The sequence below is a fragment of the Drosophila willistoni genome, chromosome 3R (assembly GCF_018902025.1).
Source record: "Drosophila willistoni isolate 14030-0811.24 chromosome 3R, UCI_dwil_1.1, whole genome shotgun sequence".
Taxonomy (NCBI): domain Eukaryota; kingdom Metazoa; phylum Arthropoda; class Insecta; order Diptera; family Drosophilidae; genus Drosophila; species Drosophila willistoni.
The window spans coordinates 8,262,306-8,287,512 of record NC_061086.1 but is presented as its reverse complement, the minus strand read 5'-3'; the positions used below and the strand labels follow the sequence as shown (position 1 = coordinate 8,287,512).

The window sequence follows — 25,207 nt, the reverse complement described above, 5'->3', positions numbered from 1 at the left end:
TCCCCTTTAACCACTTCTCCATGTCTTTTTCTTATTGATTTCGTAATTTACCTTTTTTTTTTAAAGTTTGTTTTGATTTGTTGCTGGTCTTCCAGCTATGTAATTGCAGGTAATGAGGTCATAATGTAAACAAAATATGTTTAAACTAATTGAAATTAAAAAAAATAGGTAAAAATATTCAATAGAACATTCTAAGCATAGATTTTGTACTTCAAAGAGAACTAGAAAACGACTCATTCATATTCATTTCATTATTCAAGCGAACTAAAATAATAATTCCATTGACCCACAGATGAATATACCCTTTTTTTTTAAATATTAAAAATAAAAGTAATAAAACTGTTTTATGGCCTTCATTTTTTTTTATTTTAAATTTAAGATGAGGTTTCCATTAGCAATTTCAGTGCATCATCAAATTTAAAATTTAACTTTAATTGAGTTGTAAAAATTAAAAAATTGCTTGGCTAACTTTTAACTTAAGGTTTTCTGGTTGAGTTTTTAATTTATATAAATCTGAATTAGAATGCCACACAAAATGTTGAGGGCTTTCGTTTTTCTTATTGCGTTTTTTGCCTTTGCTATGACCCTCTTGTCTAATTCAGTGTCTTTGTTTTACTTTTTATATACATATATTTCTTTTTTTTTTTTTTGCAACATTAATGAATCGCTTTATTACACTTTGAGGCATATCTGGCCATATCCATCATTAACACGTCGTGTTGACTAGGTCAGCATTGGTTGTAGTAGTCGTCGTCGTCGTCGTCATGACTTACATACATTTTGGTTATAATGGCTTTGGCGGTTTTATTTTTGTCTGTGATTTTCAGTTGCTATTTCTGTTTTCTCAGCTTTTTTGATACACTTTAATTTACAATGGGAATATCAATCATTTTAATTTGTTTTTTTTTTTAAGCCATGAAGAAAGTTATTCTATTATATAAATGTAGTCTTCAATAGACTTCAATACTTTTTTATAGCGTTTGTGGTAGTTTCTCAGTTTTCGTTTCATCTCAAACGATTCTTGTTTTAATAGATTAAAGATTATTTTGAATTGAAAATTTTAGTCAGGGAATAAACTGCTAAAGTCCTTATGTTAATCTGGTGATTATAAAACATTTAGAGGACATCTTTAAACTCGTTAGGGCTAACTTCAAGGTTGGAAAACTTTTTAATTAAATAAACTCTTACAATCCTATTCAATAAAAGGTTTCTAGGTAAGATTATCGCATTAGCTCTTTTATAGTTCTTTGGATAAGATCCAAAATATGAATTAAAGAAAAGATTTCATAATATTTAAAAAGGTCGATAAAGCCAAAAATAATGAAGTTTTGTTAATTATATATTAACAATCTGTCTTTTAGCAAATTTTTTGAAAAATAATCATACCATCTTTAGGGAAAAGATATAAAAATATACATATAAAAAGAAAGCAAAGTTTGTTTTATATAGATAAAGTGTATGGAATCTTCGATATTGCTACGACTTTATATATGTAGATTGTCTTTGTTTTTATTTGGCCTAAGCCGATGAACATTAGGCATATATGTATGTATGGGTGTGTGTGAGAGAGTGTGTAATTGTTATTCCACTATAATTGGGCCAGATAAAGGTAAGAAAACAACGCCGAAGAAGATGGTGGAAGAAAATGATGAAGAAAAGAAACAACAAAAACACAAATCTAGCAAAATAATGCCAACAAAATTTGCCAACATTTGTTTGGTTGTTTTGGTTTTTGTTTTTTGTTTTTATTTCTATTATTTTATTTTCTGGGAGATCAGACGCGCGTAAATTTTCAAATCGACATCGTTGCGCATCGATGGTTATCGACTGGCAATTGACTCCCACAGTTTATGGAAATGGCAAACGCATTTCAAGTGAATTCAATTACAAAATGATATGAATGGAAGCACATGAAATCCATATTAACCTTCCAAGCAAAACAAATCATGCATATATTGCGTATGAGTGATGTGGTGAATTAAGTATACGCCCCATAAGCATATCATAATATGTACTTACATTCTCCTAAAACGCCGAGTGACTGTGTGTAAAAAAAGATGACTTATTCCTAATTATGAACATTTACAAAACATAAAAACTGCATTTTCCAGCCTATTGATGACAATTTGTAATTGCTTGCAGTTATGTTGAAGATGAAACCACGCTAAAGAGGGCCATCCAGCTGGTTAGGCGGTTACATAAGGCGCGCCAACGCAGAAGTAACTACTGCCACTTCAGCATCTTATCATGCTGCAGGCAGGTAGCCTCATCCATAGTAGTAATAGCAAAAGCATTCATAGCCAGCACAGTTGAGCCTACTGGGGCTGCAACATCCACTGCGTTGTCGTGGGCCAAGTGATGCTTCTTTCGTTTCCTCAAAGAAACTCCAGCAACAAGAAAACAAGTTTTTCTTTTTGGTATATGTAAGTATGTCCAAAACGACAACGTGTTCCTAGCTCTTGGCTTTATGTAAGTCACAAGACAGAGGCCAGACCAGACCAGGCCAGACCGGGCCAGGCCAGACGAGGTATGAGAGTCAGAGCCCGTCCCGGCATGCAGGCAGATGAGTAGATATAGACCAAGACGACGTTGGCGGTGGCTGTGACGGCGACGGCAGTTGAAGAGAAATTGCATATGCAATACAAACCAAAAACTAGGCAAAATGTTGAGAAAAAAAAGCAACAACAAACATTCAACCGAAATGGAAAAGCTGCAATTCAATGGGAAATTGCTGCGACACGTTTTTTTTTTCTTTTTTCGCCTGCCGTCTCGAGGCGCTGAGGTCGGTGGCAATGTTTGCGTTTGTTTTCCGCAAAAAAAGCAAGAAAAAAAACATATTTACAAATATTTAAAGACAATGTACAGACTTTAAGTTACCATGTAAATACTAAAATATTGATTTTGTCTACATTTAAGAGTCATACAGTGAAAACTTGCTTAGAGAACAGATCATTTGGCCAAAATCAAAAGACAGAAGCCCAGAGATCAATCATAGTATACATAATACACTATTAATTTTTATAGGGTATTTAAATCAGAGTCCATTTGCCCATGGATGATGGCTACAAAAAGGAGTTCGACAAGCCAACTTTAGCCTTTGCTTTTGAGCCGTCGAGCCAACGATTTTGTTCAGCTCATGCAAAAATTGTCAGCTTGTGCAATAAACTGGCCAGTTGATCAACTCACCGAAATGGCCATCGACACTTGAAGACATTTGCGACTATGTATGTACATATATTCTCGGGGCCAAAAGTAAAAGTGCAAAAGTCTTTGGCGGGGAGAATCACAAATGACCATTTTCGAGAGCCACTGTCAAGCTGGGCACAGCATGCCATAGCCAAAAGCTCATCTTCTGGCCGACCATGGAGTTAATGGACAAATCTATTTCGCATACCGCAATAACAAAACACAAAAAACCAAATTAAATTAATTTAAAAATGTGTGCGTGTGTGTGTTTGTGTGTATGCGAGAGGCAAGTAAATGGAGTTAATTAAGTTGTGTGTGCCATGGGAAAAGAGATGGATCAAAATTGGCCATGGTATAAAGTTTTTGCATGAGGGATAGTTTAAAATCGATACTTGATTTATACTAAATAATGTTTCAGGCATATAATTTAATCTCTGCAATTGTTAGTCACCTTTTTTTTTGTTTACTTTTGGTAAGTAATGGTAATTGATTTGTCAACTTCAATTGCTCTTAATTTCTTACATTTATTTATTTGTTCGAATTTGATGTCCAGCAGTTTAAAAGTTATTTTATATTTAGAAAACGATAAATAAGTTGGTAATCAAATTGAAGAGACAGTGGAAAGGAATGGGTGGAGTGGGATGGGGTGGGTGGTGACATTAAATCTAAACAGGAGACGTAAGAGAAGCTGGAATCAGCATTACCCTAATCCTGCTGCAAAAATCTTTGCCATACCGACGGATTTTCTCTGTGTCTTAATAACCCCTTGCTCACTTCTGACCAAAATTGATAACCTTGTTTGCAAAGGTAAAAAATTATATATACTTATATTTTATTATTATTATTTAAAGTATAGGATATAGTTGTAATTCATCAAAATGTAAGTAGTTCTAGTCAAAGTTTTAATGTGTTGTAACCGCGAGGTGTGTCAAAAATCCTTGTAATAGGCATTTAATACCTTAATTAAAATACTCTTATAAGTTAGTGTAGGGTATACCAAAGTCGACGCAACTTACCTACAGACTTCGCCGATTATAACAGTTTTTGAATCAAAAATTCTGCTTAATTGTGGGAAACCTCCTATAGTCAACAAGGAGTGCTGCTAATTGATTATTGAGTTGCGCAAACATTAAGGAGCAGTAAATTAAATAAAAACTAGTGGACTTAAATAATTGTCCACAGTTGCATAAGGACATTTAACAAAGGCTAACAAACCTAAATCAAAAAGGAAAAATATGATATTCAAGGTTTTGAGAAATCCAGGACCACAGGACAAGAAGTCATCTGCGGATGCCTTTGTTTATTTCGAATATGGAATGACTGTGGCTGGTTTGTTGCCGCCATCAAAAGGACGAAAATTATATATGATGTTTAGAGGACTCGTGATCATGTGGTCCGTGATATATTTGCCTTTTGGAATGATGATGGGTTGTATCAAGGATTTCAAAAATTTCAGTCCTGGAGAATTTTTAGCATTAATAGGCAATGTCATGAACGTTGTTGGATGTTCCCTGAAGATTTTGGGTTTCTACATACATCTATCGCAATACCACAAGGCCAAGAAAGTAATAATCCGCATGGATGAATTTTTCGTGAGTGAAGCAGATCGTTTAAGGATTCGTTATTGGGTTGTTCGATGCAATGTGATCTTCATAATATATTGGAATCTTTACTACAGCTATTGTGCATTAACGTTTGTGAATTCGGCATTAAGAAAGATACTACCATATCGAGATTATAATCCATTCATCGATTGGCGTTCGAACAGACAAAATCTGTGGATAATCTTTTGTTTCGAAATAATCTTAATATTATTTATAATTGTCCAACAGCTGATCGTCGATGTCTTTAATATCATTTGTTGTCTTATGCTAAGAGCTCATCTTGAAATTCTCCGACATAGAGTTCAAAAATTTCGCACGGATCCTGAAGAGACGGAGAAGGAAAGTTACGACGAACTAGTTAAATGCATCGAGCAGCATAAACTAATTTTAGAGTATGTATGAAATAATTGTCAGAATAATTGAATTTTCATCTGTTTTTTTTATTCAGATATGCCGACCTAGTGCGATCACTATTTTCATTTAATACTTTCATACAATTTATTTTAATTGGTACCATGCTGGGTTGTACTCTAGTCAATCTTTTGTTCTTCTCTGACTTTTGGACTGGATTGTCGTGCTGTATATATATAATAGGATTGATGGCGCAAACATTTCCATTTTGTTACAATTGCGACCTAATTATAGACGATTGCAACAAACTAGCATTGACTTTATTTCATTCAAATTGGACTGGATCAAGTCGTCGCTATAAATCGACTCTCATTCAATTCATTCATAATGCTCAAAAACCGATTATATTTACGGCCGGATCGATATTTCCCATTTGCATGCAATCCAATATCCAGGTAACTTCGTTATGGAAATTATTTCTTCTTGAACTAAATGGTTTCTTTTTCCAAGGTTGCTAAATTGGCCTTTTCTGTGGTGACTTTTATTAAGCAAATGAACATTGCAGACAAATTGTCCAAGAAATTGAATATCCAATCCTATTGGAAGATACAAAAATCAAATGTAGTGAATGCACTTACAAACAATAAAATAAACTACACAAATCTGCACATTCGCAGTGATTGATTGATTTACTTAGAAATACAAACACAGGTAAATCAAAATGATCATTTTTATCATCGGGTTAGCGAAGAACATAGTTGGATGTGTCTGATACACTCTAGTACTGCGTAAGAGTTCGTAGGTGCTGCAATCACTACTTACTATGGAACAGTGCTACGCCCACTTCAATCATGGCCAATTGCCACTGCCAGTACTACAAGGTAGACACTCTGGACCACCCTCCCCCTTTAGCTTAGTCCCTGCGTAGGAAACGCGATACAAACTTAAAAACAAGCATGATAATAGCTGATAATAGAATAAAAAAATTTGAAAATTTTTATTCTTAATAGGTGAAGATTTATTTAATTATCGATTTTCTTTGATTTCGCTTCAATTGTTTTCTTGCTGCAATATGACTTGGCATAAAAATTGCCAAACATTGCCATCATTACACCGGCTTGTGAGAGCTGAATAAAATGCATAATCATTGGAAATTGACAACTTGGATTAAATATCAAGACCCATAAAGATTGTAGGGCAATAAGGGTGAACTGAGCTAACTGCATAATGGTGATATATTTCTTCCACCACAGACTACCCGTGGATCCCGGATAAAGGGCTGTGAATAAATAATACGAATACATCACCATATGGACAAGCGAATTAAGTAGTGCGATCACAGCGTATTGGCCGCCAGCTCCATAAGCCATAAAGGTTCCATGGGTGAACATTACCATCAGACAGTGATGGTAGACATGAAGTGTGGTTATTTGTTTGAAGCTCTTTCGCACCACAAAGAATATCGTATCCATGAGATCGAGAACTTTGTTTAAATAGTACATATAGGTAACGGATCGTTCAATTATCTTATTTGGATTATCGATTGGCAAACTTTCAATGCAACGTAAATCGTAAATTGGGCTCACAAACATATACCAAAATGTCTGGAATCGTAAATCAAAAACAAGAATAAAAAATCTAATATTTAAAACTAATTCAAGAGACTTACGAGTCCAAATAACACTGTATTGAATCCAATCTGAAGGGCATTATAGATCAGCATGGCCTTTTGTACATTGTATGGTTTTCGAAATTCCATCCAATCTTGGCCCACTTTGAGTACAAAATATAGATAGACCGCCAAAATGATTATTGGACACCATGTTGATGACATAAGCGGCAAGAAGGCAGGATCTACATATATATATATAACATAATTATAAATATATAAATGATACGCAAGTGAAATTCACATATGGAATTGTATTAATTTACCCGCTGGTTCATAGTCAAAAATCATTTTGATGGCAGACTGTACTGGGCTAGACTACATTCAGAACTAAAATCGATTGTTTCAAAATTTCAAGCTTCAAGTAAAATAAAACATTCTGTCTAATGCCATTTGCACATTAAACAACAACATTCTATAAGTAAGTTCCTTAAGGTGTCCAGAGTTTAGCGTTGGGGGTTAACAAGGTGCACAATTTTGCATGTAAATATTCCGGCGCAGAACGATACAACTACAAAATTTACTGTGTATAATGCGGCATTTCTAATTATTTAATTTTAATACCAAAACGACAAAGTTAGTTCTCATATGTCTACAACAAAATTACAATTTTAGAGAACATTCCGGGATAGCTTAAAATTAAATTGAGTTTGACTCAAAAGGTTTTTTTCAAATCGGAATTTTCGGAATTCCTGACAGATGGTTACTCTATTTCAATTTGAAATATTTTATGTGAAACATGAGTGTATTGAGGGGTTCAAAAAATGTAAGGGTGTTTAGATAAGTTACCCAATACAAATATATGAAAATTTTGTTTATAATGTCACCCGAAAAATAAGTTCAAGTACAAATTCTATTCTGGATAATAAACAGCCTTCATTTTATTACTAAAATGGTAGTCTATATTTTTAATAATTAAGTAACTTAGAAAACAATTATTTAACTCATGACTTAATGCTTCAATGTAAAGATTATGTAACAATGGTTTACAATATTAAGCAATTGGAAACTAATTTGGTTTACAAAACTGTTGCATTCAATTCGATTTTTAATTTATACAAATGTGACCTATAGCAATTGATCTCAAATGCGTGTTTTATTTGTTTCCTGTTCATTGCATTTTAACTGTCAATTACTGCTTAAAATGTAAAACTATAAATTTCTTTAGCTGAAGCTTAAAATAAGCTAGTCAAATTAAATAAGCTGTTAAATGAAAACGAAATAACGTAAAGCATACTTTTTGGCTTTATTAAAAACAAATTAAATTGATTTAGATTTATTAAATAAGTATTTCTCTCACACATTCAGTAGATATGTATTTTTGATTCTTTACTTCCTTTAAATTATAGAATGTTTTAAATTTTTGTTCTCAAATAAATGGAACCAGTTCACTTTAACATTTGCGAGTCTGTTAACGCATTTTCGAGCATGTTAACTCATTTGCAAGCATGTTGACAAAAAAAAAGTAAGCCACCATAAATAAACCATAATAAACTGGCGTATAGAACGAAAACAAGGCGGGTGAGTAAACAAAAAGAGGCTGACGCACTGCAGCATCTTGGCAAGTGTGTTCCGTGCGGTTATGGGCTTTGTTTACGTGACGAGGACATGAAAGTGGGAGCGATGGGCAGAAAGTACTCTCATCCGAGAAGGGGATGAAGACTGAGTCAGGTGTCTGTGAATTATATAATAACCACGCAAAATGCGCGTAACTGTGGCGCCTAAAGATTAGATAGTGTGCCAAAAATTATGCATAGATTCTAGACACAGAGGTAGACGGACCAACAAGTGGAGTAAACTACCGAACAAAGGTCAAATCTGTGTGTGTGTGTCTGACAGAAGGCATGACCTTGAGACCTTGAAAGTCTTGTTATTGCGTGCATCTGCCTTTGGATTGCGTCAACGTCCATATAATCGTCATTGTCTTTCTTCTTTTGGCCAGATACACATAAAGAGAAGCTATTTGGGATATAGGAAATCGCTTACTGCAAGTCATAATGGTCAAGAGTCGCCGCCTCCGATGAACAACAATGCTGTGAACGAACACAGAGATTCCACATTATATACATTTCGCATGCACGCTCTTCAATTCAAACGTGGATATCATACGGTCGTCAGTTGGAATAGCTAGCCCGCTGCTAGACCATGTCGGGCAGCAATAACACTCGCCTGACTATGGCGACTGGTGGAGCCGCTGGGAGCGGAGTGGACGGCTCCTCCTATATACGCACCATCGAATGGGACATGATGAACAAATCGAAATTCTTTCCACTATCCATGCTTAGTTCATTCTCGGTGAGATGCTGCCTATTCCCATTGACTGTGATCAAAACTCAGCTGCAGGTGCAGCACAGGAGCGACATATACAAGGGCATGATTGATTGTGCCATGAAAATTTATCGCTCGGAAGGGGTGCCAGGATTGTATCGCGGCTTCTGGATATCGTCGGTGCAAATTGTCTCTGGCGTATTTTACATTAGCACCTATGAGGGAGTGCGTCACATACTCTCCGATTTGGGTGCCGATCATAGGATTAAAGCTTTAGTTGGTGGCGGCTGTGCATCGCTTGTGGGTCAGACAATTATAGTTCCTTTTGATGTTATATCCCAGCATGCCATGGTATTGGGCATGTCGGCTCATCCTGGCTCCAAAATGGACATCAATCCGTTGGGCATTAAATCATGGCCTGGACGCAGTCGTTTCCAAATATCCAAGGACATTGGACGTGAGATAATGCGGCGCGATGGATTGCGTGGCTTCTATAGAGGCTATACAGCCAGTTTAATGGCCTATGTACCGAATTCGGCCATGTGGTGGGCATTCTACCATCTCTATCAGGGTGAGTTTTTAACTATCCATTAACATATTTCGTTTATTGACTTGGTTTTCCATTTTCCAGACGAATTGGTTCGCATATGCCCCATTTGGGTATCCCATCTGTTTATACAATGTGTGGCCGGCAGTTTAGGTGGCTTTACAACGACAATATTAACCAATCCACTCGATATAGTGCGAGCTCGTCTACAGGTGAGGTTTGAGTGTACATAATTCAAGGCTAAATAATGAGCATCTTATTTGTTATTCAGGTTCATCGGTTGGATTCAATGAGCATCGCCTTCCGTGAACTGTGGCAGGAGGAGAAATTGAACTGCTTCTTTAAGGGTCTGTCCGCTCGCCTGGTGCAATCGGCAGCTTTCTCATTCAGCATTATCCTAGGTTATGAGACTATCAAACGAATAGCCGTTGATGAGCAATACAAACATCAGATACGGTGGTAGGGAAATACGCACAATCTCTTAAAACACGAACTGTTACCAACTCAAAAATGCATTTAGCCACTATGTACCACCAGAGAAAGATAGAGAAAGAAAGAGAGAGAGAGAGAGCAACAAATTCGTTACCGCACGACGATTGTAAATAACGGACATTAAAAGTTTAGCCCATTAATCATTTTTCAATTAAACAAACAATTAGTGTTGAAATTAAACCAATGCGCCAATTTAAAACATAAATCATATTTAATGCAAATTTAATATTAAAAAACCAACCTTTCCCTTTTTACGCCCCTAAAAAAAAAAATGTTGTGTAGCTTAAATTGTATATTTTTTGTTTCTTTTTTGTTATTTAGTAATTTTATATATACATATATTTAATAGAAGCGAAACGGCTACAGGCATAAATTATTATTTACTTCTACGTAATTGATGATGATGATTATGATGATGATAATGATAATGTTGTTGATAATAATGTTGTTTATAACCATAGATAAACTCTTGTAATACACAAATACTTAACACAGCGAGGCTAGAGCCAAGCCAAATAACTGAGCATACACACATACATACTACATACCTAATTAGATGTTTTTGTTAAATGCGTTCCATCACCCCCGCCCGTGTGGGTGACTTCGCATTAATGTTTAAGCATAAATGTGTTCTATGAATGGAAACAATTAGGTCTTAGTCGGCATTGTAATAAAGTACAAACCAAGAATTCATCAATTTTTGGCACTGTGAAACGTGTATCTTAAGTGCTGCAGTCAATTTTATAATCTTTCTATGAAAAGACATGGACAACATTGTGAAAAGAGCTTTAAAATATTTGTAATTTTCATATTTGTAATGTTTCATTAGTTAATAAGCAAGTTTTGTTGTAGAAATAATTGCTTTATCTGAATTTTAGTTAATTTGTAATTACGTGTCAGCTAGAAGTGACAACGTGTGGGGAAAGAAAAGAAATAGTGTATAAATTTTATAATCTCTTATTTAATGGAGGTCATTTAAAGATCTCCGCATGGAAACAAGTTTCTTATGAACCAAGCAATCTATAGGAATCTAGGCAGGAGTTTAATTTTAAATATTTAAAATATAACCATGTTATGTTGTTAGTTTTTGTATGCCATAAGTAAATTCCAAGTCATAAAACCACTTGTATATCGTTTTTGTATTCGATATAACTTTACATTGTATCCAAAAATTGAGGCATCCTCTAGTAAGTTGAAATGAAGTTCTATATTCAGTTATAAACATATAATAGCCCTTTAAATGGTCTGCCCAAACAGATAATCCGTATTTTAACTGGAAGCTATAATAAAAGTGTTCTAGTTTATTTCAAGTGAATTGGGCAATAAATAAATAGTGTACATAGATTTAGTATAGACTAATTTGGCATACTAGTTACTAGCAGAGATTGATGTTGCTTCTTCTGTCGTTGGAATTTGAGTTGTAGTTGTTTCACTTAGATCTGACTTTACTCCAACATCTGCCGCAGTTGACGTTGTGGTTGTTGTGTCTAACTTAATAGTTGGCTTAGGTTGAGCATTTTGTAGCCTTTTAATGGGTGTTGGAACTTCTCCTGTGGGCGCCACATCCTCCATGCTAACAACTGGCGGTTGGGGCAAAGGTGGTTCTTCACTAGCCTTATTATAGATCACCCAGTTGTCGGGTCTGTATGGATTGTATGTTTATTTTAATTGTTTCAATTGGTTTTAAATAATTCTCACCTGTCTGGTTTAGTTAGCACTGTGATTGGAGCAAAAGCCACATTTGCCAATTGGGCTAACTTTGTGGCTTGCTTTTTTAATGACCCAGTTTCCGTTAATGTCCTGTCGTCGTAGTCATCTGTGTCGGCTAAAATACCATTGGCCAATTGCTTGGCCAAGCTGTCAGGGAAAACTGTCACCTTGCTATTGGTCGAACTACGCGATGAGGAGGGAGTCGACACTATGGGCTTGGGCATTTCTGTCACATACTTGGTCAAGGTATTGTTCTTTAGCACGGGTAAAACATAATTGTCGTCCAGTTGTGTGGAGTTACTGGTTGAGTTCGTCATGTCGTTTGATTTGTCCAACTGAAGTTGATTCTTTGGCGAGACCTGTGCCTCCAAGTTATTGTTGGGTTCGTCGTCATCGTATGTATAGTCGTCGGGCTCTTTACTGTCCTCTTCTTTGCTCTGATCCTCGGTGACATTGGCTAGATTACGTGTCAGATAGTCATAGTCTTGTATGTCCAGTTTGTGATCGGGATTGGTTAGTTCGTTATTGTTGGCCTCCTTCAGTTCGGGTGTCCGTCCAAAATACGTCTGAGTGTGCGGTCTCGCTACGGAAGTGGAAAAGGGACTCGGATTCGGATTGTCTGGACTTATTTCGCGGTCATAGTAAAGTTCGCTTTGTCCGTACGGATAGTCTGGCTTGTAGGGTGATTGTGATGCCAGGCCATAGGAGTTGGCTGGGCTGTGAATCGTTTGCGGATTCGAAGGTCGTGGTCTTATATTGAAGCTGAATGTACTGTCGGCCCCATTTGCACTAGCCACTCCGGATATAGTGCCAAAATGACCTGCACTCACGGCACTGCTCGAGGCATGAAGATAACCTGATTGTGGATTTCCACCTATTTGTGAGCTACTCGAAACTGGATAAGAGGACACCGACGGCACTGAAGGTGGTCTGGGTGCATACGGCGAGGGGGAGGAAGAAATGCTAGAGCCGTGGCCACTAAGTGGACTATTGATCACATACGAATTAAACTGCGGACGCTCTACACTTGGACGCGCCGTCGTCGGTCGTCGATTGGCATTTGGATTCGGATTGAAACCATTTGTCGCAAAAGTCAAAAAATTCTGAAATATATTCGGAGCTCTTGTCGTGGTCTGTCGTCTGTCATCGTTATCGTTCAGATAGATAATGGTCGGTGGTTTTGTCAACTTTTGTCCATAGTAACCGTAATTGGGTGAGATTGTCGTCGTGCTGGCATAATCCACATAATGTGGTGCATAGTTGGTGTCGTAGTTGTTGTTGTGGTTGTTGTTAAAGGGTTTGTAAACTGTCGTATAGTCAGCATATTCTGGTGTCAATGGTCGCGTCACAGGACTCTTGTTCGTTTGTCTAATATTGATTTCAATCTCGTACTGATCGGCATTTGGTCCATTGACCACAACCTTCTGTGGTCTCGTATAGATGGGTCTACTTTGGTATTGACTTCGTAGCTCTTGGACACGTTTGGTTGTTGTCTTCTGGAATTTCGGAAACTGGGTAGTTCGAGTCGATCGTGCCATGCTAATGGACGTGGTAGATGAAGTCTGTAAAGTTGTATGATTACGTATCAAGTGCAATAGTCGAAAGTCTGGTGTCTTGGAGTCAGTTAGACTACGTAGTTCTCGTAAGTCGTTGGCATTTGTCGACGTCTCATTTGGGTCTAGTTCTCGTCTAGTCGTAGTTGTTGGTATAGTTTGCTCTGTCGTCTCTAACTCCATATCATCAGCCCTTGATTCTAGTAGATCTTTGTCGTCGTCCACTTCCGGTTCACTCTCTGTATCGTCCATAGTCGGATCTGTTTCGGTCTCATCGTCCGCGTTTGTTGCATTTCCGTTTACAGCGCTTCTCAATTCGATGGGCACATTATTTATAATCACTTTGCGCTTAGGCGTTGTTCCATCTTGTTTTCGTATATTGATATTCTTAATATTTATGGTTATTTTGGGAGATTTGTCCAGTTTATTGTTAATACCATTCACTGGCTTTTGGGTCGCTGTTGTCTTGCGTCTATTGTTGTTGTTTGTCTGTGTTGTTATCGTCGGGATAGTCTTGCGTTTTAGATCGAGTTTGTCACTAACTTTACTGGCATTGCTATTCGTCGTTGGCGCTGGTCGCTGGATACCATTCGCCGAATTGGCACTGAACTCCACCTGGGGCGGCCTAACCGGCTTTATGCGATTCGAGAAGCCAGCCTTGTCCTCTTTAATGATATTGAAAACCTGATCAGCTTGTGCCGCTGACGGTGCCGGTGCCGCAAACGGATCTTGCTCAAGCCAAGGGCTAAGATCAATTGGCGATAAGACACCAGTGCCGCAGGTTTGACGTTCATTGTCCGTAAATTCGGCTGGTATAAAAATGTGCGGTTGAAAGGTGCCACCACCCACAGCACGACACAGAACCTGAGCCAATGATACACGGCGCAGAGAATGTAATTGGGCTGGCGTGAATGAGCTCTCGAAGCCTGCATTTTCATACCAAAAGCGATCCCCGCGACGCGCATTGCTAAATTGTTGGGCAATGATGCAGGCAAAAGTGGGTCCAACCAATCCACCGACCACAGGACGTTCGGCAATTCCACCCACAAAGAGATCAATGTCATGAATACTCCGATATGCATGACCAATACGCTTTGCCGACTCTGGACCCACCACATTGGCTATAAAAGAAAAGGATATGGTAAGAAATCTATTTATCTGTGTGATTTTAATTCACAATTACCGAAATCATCCCAACTATGTATGGGACTCAGGCCACAGGGCACACGCCAAGAGGTATAGGGAGCTATGCCATGATCTCGTCCACGTTGTATATTAATGGCAGCCAAATCCAGACCAAAGGGGAAACCAGACGTTTGGAAAAGATGATTGGTCAACTCGGGTGTAATAAACTCATCCCGTTTCAGAGCACGTTGGGTGGCCAATCCACGGAGTAGACGATGCAAAGAGCCAGCTGAGCCAATGTCTCCACTCTGGAACTCCTCATGAAGGCTAACATCTGCGTGGTGAGAGATTAACTGATTCATTGATGGCATTGATATTCCACAATTTATATTTCCAACTCACTATTATTGATGACATTGTGATGACGATCGCATCGTGTGTAAGAATTTTGCACCAGAGAATGACCAAAACGAAAGGCAGCTGCTGCAAAGGCATTGGCTACAGTTGGATTAACCTTTGCTTCGTAGCCCTCATAGTATCCTGTCGACAAGAGATCCAGATCAAACAGTTTGCACACTTCACGACCCAAGATTACTGGTAGAAACTCTCGATAGGTAATATGTTGGAACATGGCACCCACAATTCGTCGAGTCTCCTGATAGATTTTCTCATCACTCCAATGCGGATTGAGTTCACTTATCTCCAATGCAATGCGATTGTGCTCACCAACCCAGACATGATGCATCGCCAATAGTCCAGGTTGCTCACTGCTACGTCCATCGCCCGAGCGTATACATTTGGTGGCAATGGCTCCACGCTGACACACATCCTCGGCGGGATTACCACGACCATAGATTAGCAGGCCATGACGGAAGACGCGAGCATTATCCGAAGATTTGGCACTGTTCGAGTAAATTGGCGATGCATCAATGTAGGAGGTAACCTGATTGGTTTGTTCCCTCCAAGATAGCACACAATCCCTACGCTGGGCCGGAGCTGATCTCAAAAACTCCAGGCAACGCACCTTGAGTGGTGCCAGCCACGGATCATCAAGTGGCACCTTGATGGGAAAGCATGACGGATGAAAGTCATTTCCGCCACAACAACTTGGTATCGAACCATTAATTGAGCTACAAATTTAAAAAAAATTGACTAATTGTTTGTGCATTTCATAGGTATGGTATACTACTTTCTTACCGTGGTTGTGCCGTTGAGGTCATATCATGATCCAGCAGTTGTCCCCACTGGGCTATCATTATTGTCAAGGGAGCCTCACCCTCTCTAGATCCATGGACCAGCAGGCTAACGAATCGCGATGAAGACAATGGACTGCCATCTGTGGAACTGCGCACACTATCGACCCCATCGCCATATTCTGGCGGCAGAAAGCGATTAAATGGCATCTGGGCAGCACCCCATCGGGGTCGACGTTTATTGTTGCAGGTGCCATCATGGGTGCGATAACGTTCCGAGGCTGGCATACATGAGGGTGGATCACGGGGCGGACATAAGGCTTCCAACGCCGTGCGACGTAACGAGATTTTATGTGCATGCGATTGGCGGGCCAATTCATCTATGTGCTGAAAACTAATGAGACAACATCAACAACTGAAGTTAGTTTAGTCTACAGATCCTGCTTAGGATCCTGCTTGGGATCCTGGCTCCATGTCGCCGACGACATGCCAGCACGTTCAGACTTTGCCTTCGAGTGCTGCCTGGCCAACGATGGTGGCTTCTATTTATAAAACGTATAAAGCTGAGTGGAGTTTGGAAACGAGTTCGTTGCTGGTGGCGTTAAGATGGGTATCCCCATCAACGTATTAAAGCGAGTTGCGTTTCCTCTTGTCACAGTGTGTGTGTACGTGTGTGTGTGGTGTGTTTGTGTGTGTGTCGCATAAGAAACGCTGACTTTAATTTAACCGCTTTTGCTTTCCATTTGCTGCATTTATTAGCAAGTTTATATTTTTTTGTTACTTTTCTTGAAAAAAAATCTGAAGTAAGGTATAATGACTAGATCATGAAACATGCAAAAGGCAAGAAACTTGTCTCATTGTGGCTTCTAATTAATAACAATTGTCACCTAACTATAACTATATATTTTTTTTATATAGGGTGACTTTTTCTTACTTCGAATTATAGTTATATATTAAATATTGATTAAATCTCTAAAACAGATAGCAGAATCTATGTACAGAGATTCGAGATTGGAAATATCTTTGGAAAACTAAAAATGCCTTAGCGAAATTATCTAATAAAGATACTTGAATCGATCTCTTTTATAATTCAATTAACATACTCGCATTAATTTGTTCATAAAAAAATATAAAGTATCGCATTTAAAGAATGATTTAATACATAATAGCAAATCGATAAAATGAATATTTAAATTGCTTGCAAATTTTTAAATAACTCATAAAAGTTTTTAAATCAAAGTAATCTCGAGGAGCATTACGAAAGGGTATAAAAATATCGCATATTTGATGTTCAAAGCTTTTGTAGATGCAAAGTTTTTCCAGTTTTCTTTTGGCTCTATGAACGGGTGAAAGTGGAAATGTTTTTCTCACGTTTTCAGCTTCGCTAGGCATTAATCTGATTTACGTTGTTTATTTTCATGGTTGACTTTAAATTTAATTACAATTATTAAGTGATAAAAGGGTTAAAATTCAGAAAAAAAAAATTTCCCAGTACACGTGGCGTATGCGTAATTTAAGTCAGTCATACGTAGGTACACACAGCTAAAGGGAGAAGAGGAGAGATAAAGAAAGAGAGAGACTCAGAGGGACAGATAGAGATAGGGAGAGGTAGCGAGAGAAAAAAGCGCAGCCGCAGCAGCGTTCATTGAACTCTGGCGATAAAAAAAGACTTTCATATGGCTCACAGAGCTTGAGGCCGAATTCGTGTGCCTCTTGACGCTTTGTAGAAAACGAAAGTCTCCTCATGTTTTGATTTTTTTTTCGGTTGTTTTTTTTCTTCTGAGCATATCAGTCGCAGAGTTAAAGCTTTGTCTTCGTTTTTTTTTTATTTTTTGTTGCCTTTCGCTGTTTTGATGTAATCAAATTGCGAATACTTCAACGAAGAGTCAAAGAGTGGAGGAGCCAGAGCCAGAGCCAGAGCTCTGAGCTCTAGAGGTTTTTCATTGGTTATTTATTTTTGTGTCTAACGTTTCTTGTCGTTTGGTTATATATGTTAGAGGCATGTCCATATGTATAATTGCAGAGTTTTGCTGACGTTCATTCGCTTTCTTCTAATTTGGCTAAATGCTGCTTTTGGCATTATTAACGAGCTCAACATCTTGGTCACATCATCGATCGATATCGATTCAATGATGAAAACCATCATGATCATGATGATGATGATGACTTTTAATTAAACTGAGCATGTTGTTGGTTTCGTAATGTTTTTTTTTTTTGTTTTGTTGTTTTTGATTTTGGGCAAGCAAATAACAGAAAAAAAACCAACAAACAAATATTTCCTAAATATTCGTTGCTGACATCTTATTAGTTTAAAAGATTTGGTAAATTCCTACATAAAGTTCGCTCTAATCATAAATGGGATATAAGAGCTAGTCCCTAAGGTTATTCGTCTTCTTTGTATCCGAATATCATTTCTCTAGGTCTAGTCTTAATTAAAATTTAGGTTTATTCCAACTCCATACGAGAAATAGATTTCAAAATATTGTTGTGAGTTGCCTTTAGTTGAATAACTTTTCATTTTGTGGTCAATTTTCCAAGTGATATCATTATGAACTTTTGCTTTGCATGGCTCATTGATTGCCATTACATAAAAATTACTTTTCCTTAGGACCAAACATTTGGTTGGTCTCCCCGCGTCAAAGCTCATTGCACCTGAATATAACTAAAATATATCTTTTTTTTGTACTGTTTGTCTGGGTGAAAGTTCTGGCTTTTCAGTTTTTTGTTTCATTTAATACGTTTTATGTGTGTGGAAAATTGCAGAGATTTTCCCAGACGTGAAGCGAACCTGTTGTGAAAAGTGAAAACTTGCAAACTGGAAAAACTACAGCAGCAGCAACAGCAACAAAAACAACAGTTCATGTTTTTTAGTTTCCATGGCATTGTCTGGTGCCATTTCCGTTGTTATTTGACGCAAAGAGGTCATTTAACCCGGGCAGGTAAGCTTTAATTTACCTTCACCCAGGCCATGCCAAACCAAAGCCAAGTCAAGACATTTGGCTTAATCTGAATCTGGTTGGTTTGGGTTTGGGTTTGCTATGGACCATGCAATTATGTATGTGGCATTTCAATGTCAAAGTGAAAGTTGACTTTTAGTCAATGAGAGGAGAGTTCGCTGAGCGCTTGCTGAACGTTTTAGCTACGAATCTTGCTATGTATATATACATATATGTATATTTTTGGAGCACTTTTGTGGCGCACTTCAACTTCAACTCATTAGCCAGACATTGCTTTGCATTTGGGCTGCGGGGCGGGGTGGGTAGGAGGAGGGGCTGCCATGGATGCGATGTTATTCGATTGCCGAATGTCGTAGAACTCGTTAATCAAGCGAGAAAGTTGCCAACAGTCAATTGGTGAGGAGAAGGCGTCAACAGTTTATATATGTATGTGCATATGTATATACATACATATATACATTTATTATTGGTTATTATTTTATATACTATACACACATTAGATGACTTTCGGCTCGTGCTCAAGTGTCTATCAAAACAACATAGTTGCATATACCGAAAGTTGATGAAAGATTTCAAATGGAAATCCAACTTTATTTTATGGTTCTAGGAAATAAAATGTCAATAATTACAATACCTCAATCTCTCTCTCTTTTTATAATCTGTTTAATTATTAACTTATTTTTGAAACACCTTATTAATTTTCTGCTTTGACTCTAATAATCGTGTCTTTCATTAGACAATTTATTTTTCTATGCATGATTTGAAAATCTCAAATATGGTTAATTTGTCCCCAAGCCATCTGTTCTAAACTCGGTAGTAGAGATTTTCTAAGCTCACTATTTAGAAGGATTTATTCTTCCATTCTATTCTACAAAAAATTGTAACTAAAACATCTTTTTTTTTGTTCAATATTATCAACTCTTTTTAAAAAAAAACACCTTTTGAGACAACATTTGTTTGACCTAATTTGTTAGAATTTTTTTAATGGTATTATTATTGTATTTTATATGGGCGTTTTCCAAATCTTCGTGTTCACACCTATTATTCTGGAAATGATTGTATATCTAAATGCCTATGTATATATTATTTATGTGATATCACTTAAATTTTCTATTTCTAAAGTACTAAAAGTGTAAGCATCCTATCACCACAATTTCTATATTTAATATTGTCTATTTGTTTATAAGTATACATACATCGACCTACCCACCCTAGTATTGTCTGAATTTGAAGTACACTTTGATTTTTTTGATTATTCGCTTTCGCTTTTGGCCAGAAAAAAACTTTTTTCATATGACGATGAGTTTGTTTTTTTTTTGCTTTTGTTTCTGCATATGTGGTAAGTATTTGCGGCTGATGAACTCATACGTAGATGATTGCTTTCATATTTATTGGGAATTCACTCACTTTTTACGGAAAGCCTTGGCAGCAGCGATAGTTGCATAGGCGGCCATTTCTCGCCTCTCCGTATCCATGGTGGGGGCATTGAAACGGGATAACATTGCAGCCGGATGATTATCCTCCAGTGTTTGACCTTTTTGAATTTTTGTTTTTATTGGTTTTGTTTGGTTTGGTTTGGTTGGGTATTTTATTTGTATTCAAGGTTGGAATATCTATACACATACACACCATTGCGCAGCATTTGTGGCTGTATTTTGCCATATAGCTCGGTCATGGCATCCAATCCTTGTCGTACACTTTGCTGCAAAGCCACATCCATCAGAGTGGGACGTCGTGAGCGACCATTGCGACTATTTGAATGGTCGAGTAAAATCTGGTCCTTCAGTGGGGCCAGTGGCCGGGGTAGCTCCTTTGTGGGTGGCTTACTCTCATTGTCCAATTTCTGTTCCACTCCAAGGATTATTGTTGTCATCAGCAGGAGCAGAAGAACCAATAATTGCCCGAACATTCCGAGCTTCTAAAAGGCTTCTGTAAAAGTGTCATAAGTGTAAAATAATTGTCTTTTCGTAATCGATATGCAAAATGGTTATGCCCTAAGCATCTCAATCTTTTTTTATGAATACTTAATTAAAATGCATGACCTTTGCTATAAGCATTCGTTTACCAATGCTTAGCCTAGCCCCCAGTTAAATTGACAAATTAAAAATAATAACATTGATTTCATTTCATTGCCCGGTATCAAAGTTGTGAAAAGAAATAACAACCACGAATCACCATAGTAAATTATATCAATAAACTCGCAAATTAACTTTAATAATTATTGAAAAAAAGTTACGTCGTAAGTCGTCAATGTAGTGCCAATTCGATTGGCATTCGATTACATCAGCAACTGTTGCTGCTGCTGCTGCAAAAAAAGAAAAAAATACTCACACAAACTGAAACTGTAGCTAGCAATGGAAATGGTCGTAATTGTGTTTTCCTTATGCCTAATGGCCATTATTCAATTTAGTTTCTCTTCCAGACTACCCACAGACTAATTAAAATAATGATCCCATAATGGACAATTTATAACTAGCATTGGGCGTGCAAATCTCCCCCACCCAAGTATTCTTTCTATATGCATATTTTAACAGTGCCGGATAAGGCCAGATTAAGCCAAAAACAAAGTTTCTGAGGTTTCTATGCAGTGCTTTTCTCTCTCGATCAGTTTAATCGCGATTTATCATTTTTCTCCCACTTTAAAATATCAATTTATAATGAACTTAAGTAACATTTTCTTTTTATTTGAATTTAAAGCATACAAAAAAGATATCGCATAAGAAAACGTTAAAAATTTGACAAAGTTACAGATTGTAAAGGTTAAGGGGTTTAAGAATTAGTCAGATTTTTTGAAATTTAAATTTTGTCATTTAACTATTTTACTCAGACTGGAAATTGGTAGATTAAAGAAGAATGAATCAACCTTTCGGCGATCGTAAAGCATCTCAGAGCGCTCTAAAAGTGCGCCGCTCCTGCTATTCGGCTAATCCGGCACTGCGATTTTGTGGCATAAAATATTAGAAATATTTTTAGATTGGTAAACGCTTCAATGGTGTCATAAAAAAGTTCATCTATGCACTTAAAGAAATCTAAACAATATACAAACTCAAGCACCAATAACACAGGCCGACATGATTTTTGGTGACGTTAACTTGACTGGTGTTCTTACCTAATTCGGGTACGCTGATTCTGACTGCATACTCGGTTTTTGTTCATCGCATCCAGATTTTGCGAAATCAGGGGATCTAGGATTGGAAAATAGGCACCCAAAAGTATTCTATAGAAAGTTAAAAAATGGGTTTTCTACATTTTTAACAGATTTTTGAACTTCCTGAAAAAGCTCATGTTTGCAAACATTACTAATAAACAATTTGTTAGATGCATAATAATCAAATATTTCTTTAAAATGAAAAATATGAAAATTCTCCAAGTCCCTATAGCCCTATATACTTTTTGGTTAAAATTTCACTCATTTTAGAACCATTTCCAAAGTGTAAGTTATTATGCATTATAACAAAAAAAAAACGGCTCTGTGATATTATGTAAATTGCTTTTAAATCATACCTAATATATATATAGGTTAAAATAATAATATTTTAAGTATAATAATTTACACTATAAAATATTGCAAATGAGGTCATTTTGAATAATTTCAACGAAATCCTGACGTGATGGACAAAAACTAAGTACAGTGTCGTAATCAGCACCCTCAAATTACTATAACAGACCTATTGAACTTAAAACACTTTTTCATGAGCTCAAAAATGTCGGCCTGTGTAATTTATGGGACAAGATTTTGTTTGTCAAATTTAAAAAAACTATAGTACAATTTAAAAAAACTATAGTACCAAAAACTTTTCTATTGTGGGAAATGGTAAGCTTTTGGTAGTTATTTGGCCTAACTTGCTCTTCATTAATTCTTAATAAAAACATTCTGATTTATGCTAGTCAATGGAACTCTTAACATTCCTGAAAATATCAGGAAATGAAGCCATTTGTTAGCGTTGCCTGCTTCCTAGAATTGAAGACCCAGAAAATGAGTCAGAATGTTTCTACAATTTAAGCATGACTTTAGTCCGGCTTAATGGATTCCACATAAAACTTCTTCGATAGTAATTTACATTTACAAAGGTTTTCCATCCCATTTACAACTCTGGTAAATAAACTTTGGACTAGATTTTCTTATGAAATCAAACTGAAATATCCAAGTTATTGATACATATTCTTTATATTTCTTTAAGTTCAGCTTCAGAGAAAAGTCCAGAATGTTAAAATTCAAAGTTTGGTTTTTGGTTTCAAGTTTTCTCCAAGTGCCCACAATTCATATGCAAGTGTAATAACGTCTGAAGGTGGCTCCTTTTGCTGCTGGACAGTGGCGTAGTGTTAAAAGTAAAATGCATTTGCATTGAAAGTGAACCTTTAATCGTAGCTATTTGTTTAAACAAATTTATTTTTGCTGTTTTCCTTTTGCTAGATTATGCAATTAAGTTAAGTGCTTGAGACTTGTATAAGGCCCTTTTTTTAATATACATTAAAACCGGCATAAGCGGGCTCCCCCCTTCCACCGATCTCCCACACCATTAGCCATTTGTGGTGGGTTTGTGCAGCCAGGAAGTTGTTGGCGCAGTTAGAGAAATTTTTTATTTTAGACACAAACGTTTTGCTCGTGAAGACACGCTCACTTGGCCAACAACAATCACTACTCGAACAACACATGGCCAAGTCGGTATTAATCTTAATCAGTGTTTAATGTTAAACGGAAATTGATTTTTTACTTTTTTTTTCAAAATTCAAAATTCTTAAATGCTTAACACTTGCCACAATTAGTTAGACAACTTATTTGGTTATTAATTTTGTCTTGATTGATTAGTTGATTGATCCTGTTCCTTAATTTATTTGGCTAACTTATTAATGTTTTTGACTTTTCACCGCGCAGCAAACCAAACAGAAACTTTTTTGCGTTTGTATCTTGGATCGTCGTAAACCGAACTAAATCGATTCTCACCTTACAGCTGCCATTAGAAGCCAAAAAGAAACAGACTCAAACGAAGTCAGAGCCAGGCCAGGCCACAAGCTGCTTGCTGCCAACTAAGCTCTGCTACAAAGAAGACAAAAAACCAAAGAAAAAAAAAAAAATAAATATAAAAAATCAAAGAAAAAAAAAACACTATAACCAAGACCAAAAAATCTTCCAGGCAAGCGACCAGTTCTCTAGTGGCTTTCATTCAGTTTCTCGTAGCCTCCAATACCACTTTGTCACTTCCCACCGACACCCGCTTCCTTTTTCTTTTTCTCAACGCTTTTAAATATTTATTATTTATTTTCAACTTGTTGGCGCTTATCGATGTCGAACGTCGCCTCCAACCGCCCCCACCACCGCACCACCAGTGACTCTCTGTGTGTGTGTGTATTTAAATCAAGAGATTAAATGCCCTGAGGCCGCATAAAGTTCCCATTACTACTATATTATATTGTGGGCCTGTCGCCGTTCCATCGTTGGTTCCAATCGATCCGTTGATCATTGTCATCGTCATTCATGCCCCAGCTAAGAGTCAGAGTCAGAGTCTGAGTCTGAGCAAGAGCCAGAGCTACATAGAGCCGGTTCGTCATCATCAAAGATGCCCAGCTGGATGCCATCGCTTGTTTGGTTGCTTATCGTCCGCCACCATCGAACTGCTTTCAATTAGAAGAGAAAGTTCTTGCCACAAGCACATGCAAGAAAAAGTGAAAAAACAACAACAACAACAGCAACAGCAACAAGAGACAAGAAAAAAATGTTGCCTGGCACAAGACAAGATGCTTTTACTCTTAGCCCGGCCAAAAGGGAAGGTAGATCGTAAAAATTGCACCTCATAAATTACAATGGTGATGTATCACCCAAAGCCAAGTGACAATAATAACAACAAAAAAATCCCCAAAGACAAAGATCTGAGAATCACCAAGCCAGAGAGACAGACAGACAGGGTGAGAGAGACAGAGAGAGAGAGAGAGAGAGAAACAGCAACAAAAACAGAAATGGAGAACGACGAGACAGAGAGACAAAGGCGGTAAACCTAAAGGCGATCAACTAGATGGAACAACAAGAAGTAGCAGACATTTAAAAAGGGGAGGGGTCAATGCGGGGTAATATAGGGGGGTTATACACCATATACTAGTAGTGTGTATATATATAATGTGCATAGGAGATGTGAGCATGGATGACATCAGCATTGCAAAGCTTTAAAATAGAAATGGAAATGCGGTTTAAGTGCGGAGGGAAACCATTTGAATTTTGATTTCTGTTCTGTTCTTTGTAATTGCTTCATTTGGGTAAAACTTCAGAGAATATTACAATAAGATTTGAAGTAAATAAAGATCACATCCTATTTGTTAGTTTTACTGAAGTTCTTTTATCTTTTATTTAGTATACAAACTGAGCAGATTCGTTTTAAACTCTTCTAGTTTTCACTCTTTTACGTTAATAAAATAAATTAAATTTAGTGAAGATAAACAGTATTAATTGTAAATCTGTTTTAATTACTTAAAGTAGTTTTTAAGTTTTGTTTTTGTAAATTTTAAAATTTTATTTTTCGGATGTCTTTTTAGGATTTGGATTTTTACCTTCCTCTTTTT

At 37.0% G+C, this 25,207-nt stretch overlaps 4 protein-coding genes across 4 annotated transcripts; 2 read left to right on the top strand and 2 right to left on the bottom strand.

Moving 5' to 3' along the window:
• The first annotated feature begins 4,421 nt into the window (after positions 1-4,421).
• LOC111519495 (odorant receptor 98a-like) lies at positions 4,422-5,825 on the top strand. The gene is made up of 4 exons (XM_023180682.2): positions 4,422-4,778; positions 5,019-5,182; positions 5,239-5,596; positions 5,652-5,825. Exons 1-4 carry the CDS (start codon positions 4,422-4,424, stop codon positions 5,823-5,825), a joined length of 1,053 nt encoding a protein of 350 aa, XP_023036450.2.
• Positions 5,826-6,135: 310 nt separating this feature from the next.
• Positions 6,136-7,147, bottom strand: LOC6651475 (elongation of very long chain fatty acids protein F). The gene is made up of 3 exons (XM_002073229.4): positions 7,077-7,147; positions 6,811-6,995; positions 6,136-6,745 (listed from the first exon to the last, which is right to left on the bottom strand). The coding sequence occupies exons 1-3, from the start codon at positions 7,099-7,101 to the stop codon at positions 6,164-6,166; spliced, it is 792 nt and encodes a 263-aa protein (XP_002073265.2). The 5' UTR covers positions 7,102-7,147; the 3' UTR covers positions 6,136-6,163.
• Positions 7,148-8,255: 1,108 nt separating this feature from the next.
• Positions 8,256-10,843, top strand: LOC6651474 (solute carrier family 25 member 44). Its single transcript, XM_002073228.4, has 4 exons — positions 8,256-8,331; positions 8,753-9,649; positions 9,710-9,837; positions 9,897-10,843. The coding sequence occupies exons 2-4, from the start codon at positions 8,956-8,958 to the stop codon at positions 10,086-10,088; spliced, it is 1,014 nt and encodes a 337-aa protein (XP_002073264.1). The 5' UTR covers positions 8,256-8,331; positions 8,753-8,955; the 3' UTR covers positions 10,089-10,843.
• A 576-nt stretch (positions 10,844-11,419) lies between these two features.
• Positions 11,420-20,325, bottom strand: LOC6651473. The gene is made up of 7 exons (XM_023180382.2): positions 20,285-20,325; positions 20,063-20,189; positions 15,703-16,092; positions 14,908-15,635; positions 14,564-14,839; positions 11,816-14,501; positions 11,420-11,759 (listed from the first exon to the last, which is right to left on the bottom strand). Exons 1-7 carry the CDS (start codon positions 20,295-20,297, stop codon positions 11,486-11,488), a joined length of 4,494 nt encoding a protein of 1,497 aa, XP_023036150.2. The 5' UTR covers positions 20,298-20,325; the 3' UTR covers positions 11,420-11,485.
• Positions 20,326-25,207: the final 4,882 nt, after the last annotated feature.

Coding starts and splice junctions, on each gene's coding strand:
- LOC6651473 (XM_023180382.2), bottom strand. Junction 16,093..20,062: donor GCCAAGGCTTTCCGTAAAAA/GTGAGTGAATTC, acceptor TTGTCTCATTAG/TTTTCAGCACATAGATGAAT. Junction 14,840..14,907: donor TCACAATGTCATCAATAATA/GTGAGTTGGAAA, acceptor CTCACCACGCAG/ATGTTAGCCTTCATGAGGAG.
- LOC6651474 (XM_002073228.4), top strand. CDS start 8,956: ATGTCGGGCAGCAATAACACTCGCCTGACTATGGCGACTGGTGGAGCC. Junction 9,650..9,709: donor ATTCTACCATCTCTATCAGG/GTGAGTTTTTAA, acceptor TCCATTTTCCAG/ACGAATTGGTTCGCATATGC. Junction 9,838..9,896: donor TAGTGCGAGCTCGTCTACAG/GTGAGGTTTGAG, acceptor TTTGTTATTCAG/GTTCATCGGTTGGATTCAAT.
- LOC6651475 (XM_002073229.4), bottom strand. CDS start 7,101: ATGATTTTTGACTATGAACCAGCGG. Junction 6,996..7,076: donor TTTTGACTATGAACCAGCGG/GTAAATTAATAC, acceptor ATATATATGTAG/ATCCTGCCTTCTTGCCGCTT. Junction 6,746..6,810: donor ATACAGTGTTATTTGGACTC/GTAAGTCTCTTG, acceptor TTACGATTCCAG/ACATTTTGGTATATGTTTGT.
- LOC111519495 (XM_023180682.2), top strand. CDS start 4,422: ATGATATTCAAGGTTTTGAGAAATCCAGGACCACAGGACAAGAAGTCA. Junction 4,779..5,018: donor TCCGCATGGATGAATTTTTC/GTGAGTGAAGCA, acceptor ATTGTCCAACAG/CTGATCGTCGATGTCTTTAA. Junction 5,183..5,238: donor CAGCATAAACTAATTTTAGA/GTATGTATGAAA, acceptor TTTTTTATTCAG/ATATGCCGACCTAGTGCGAT.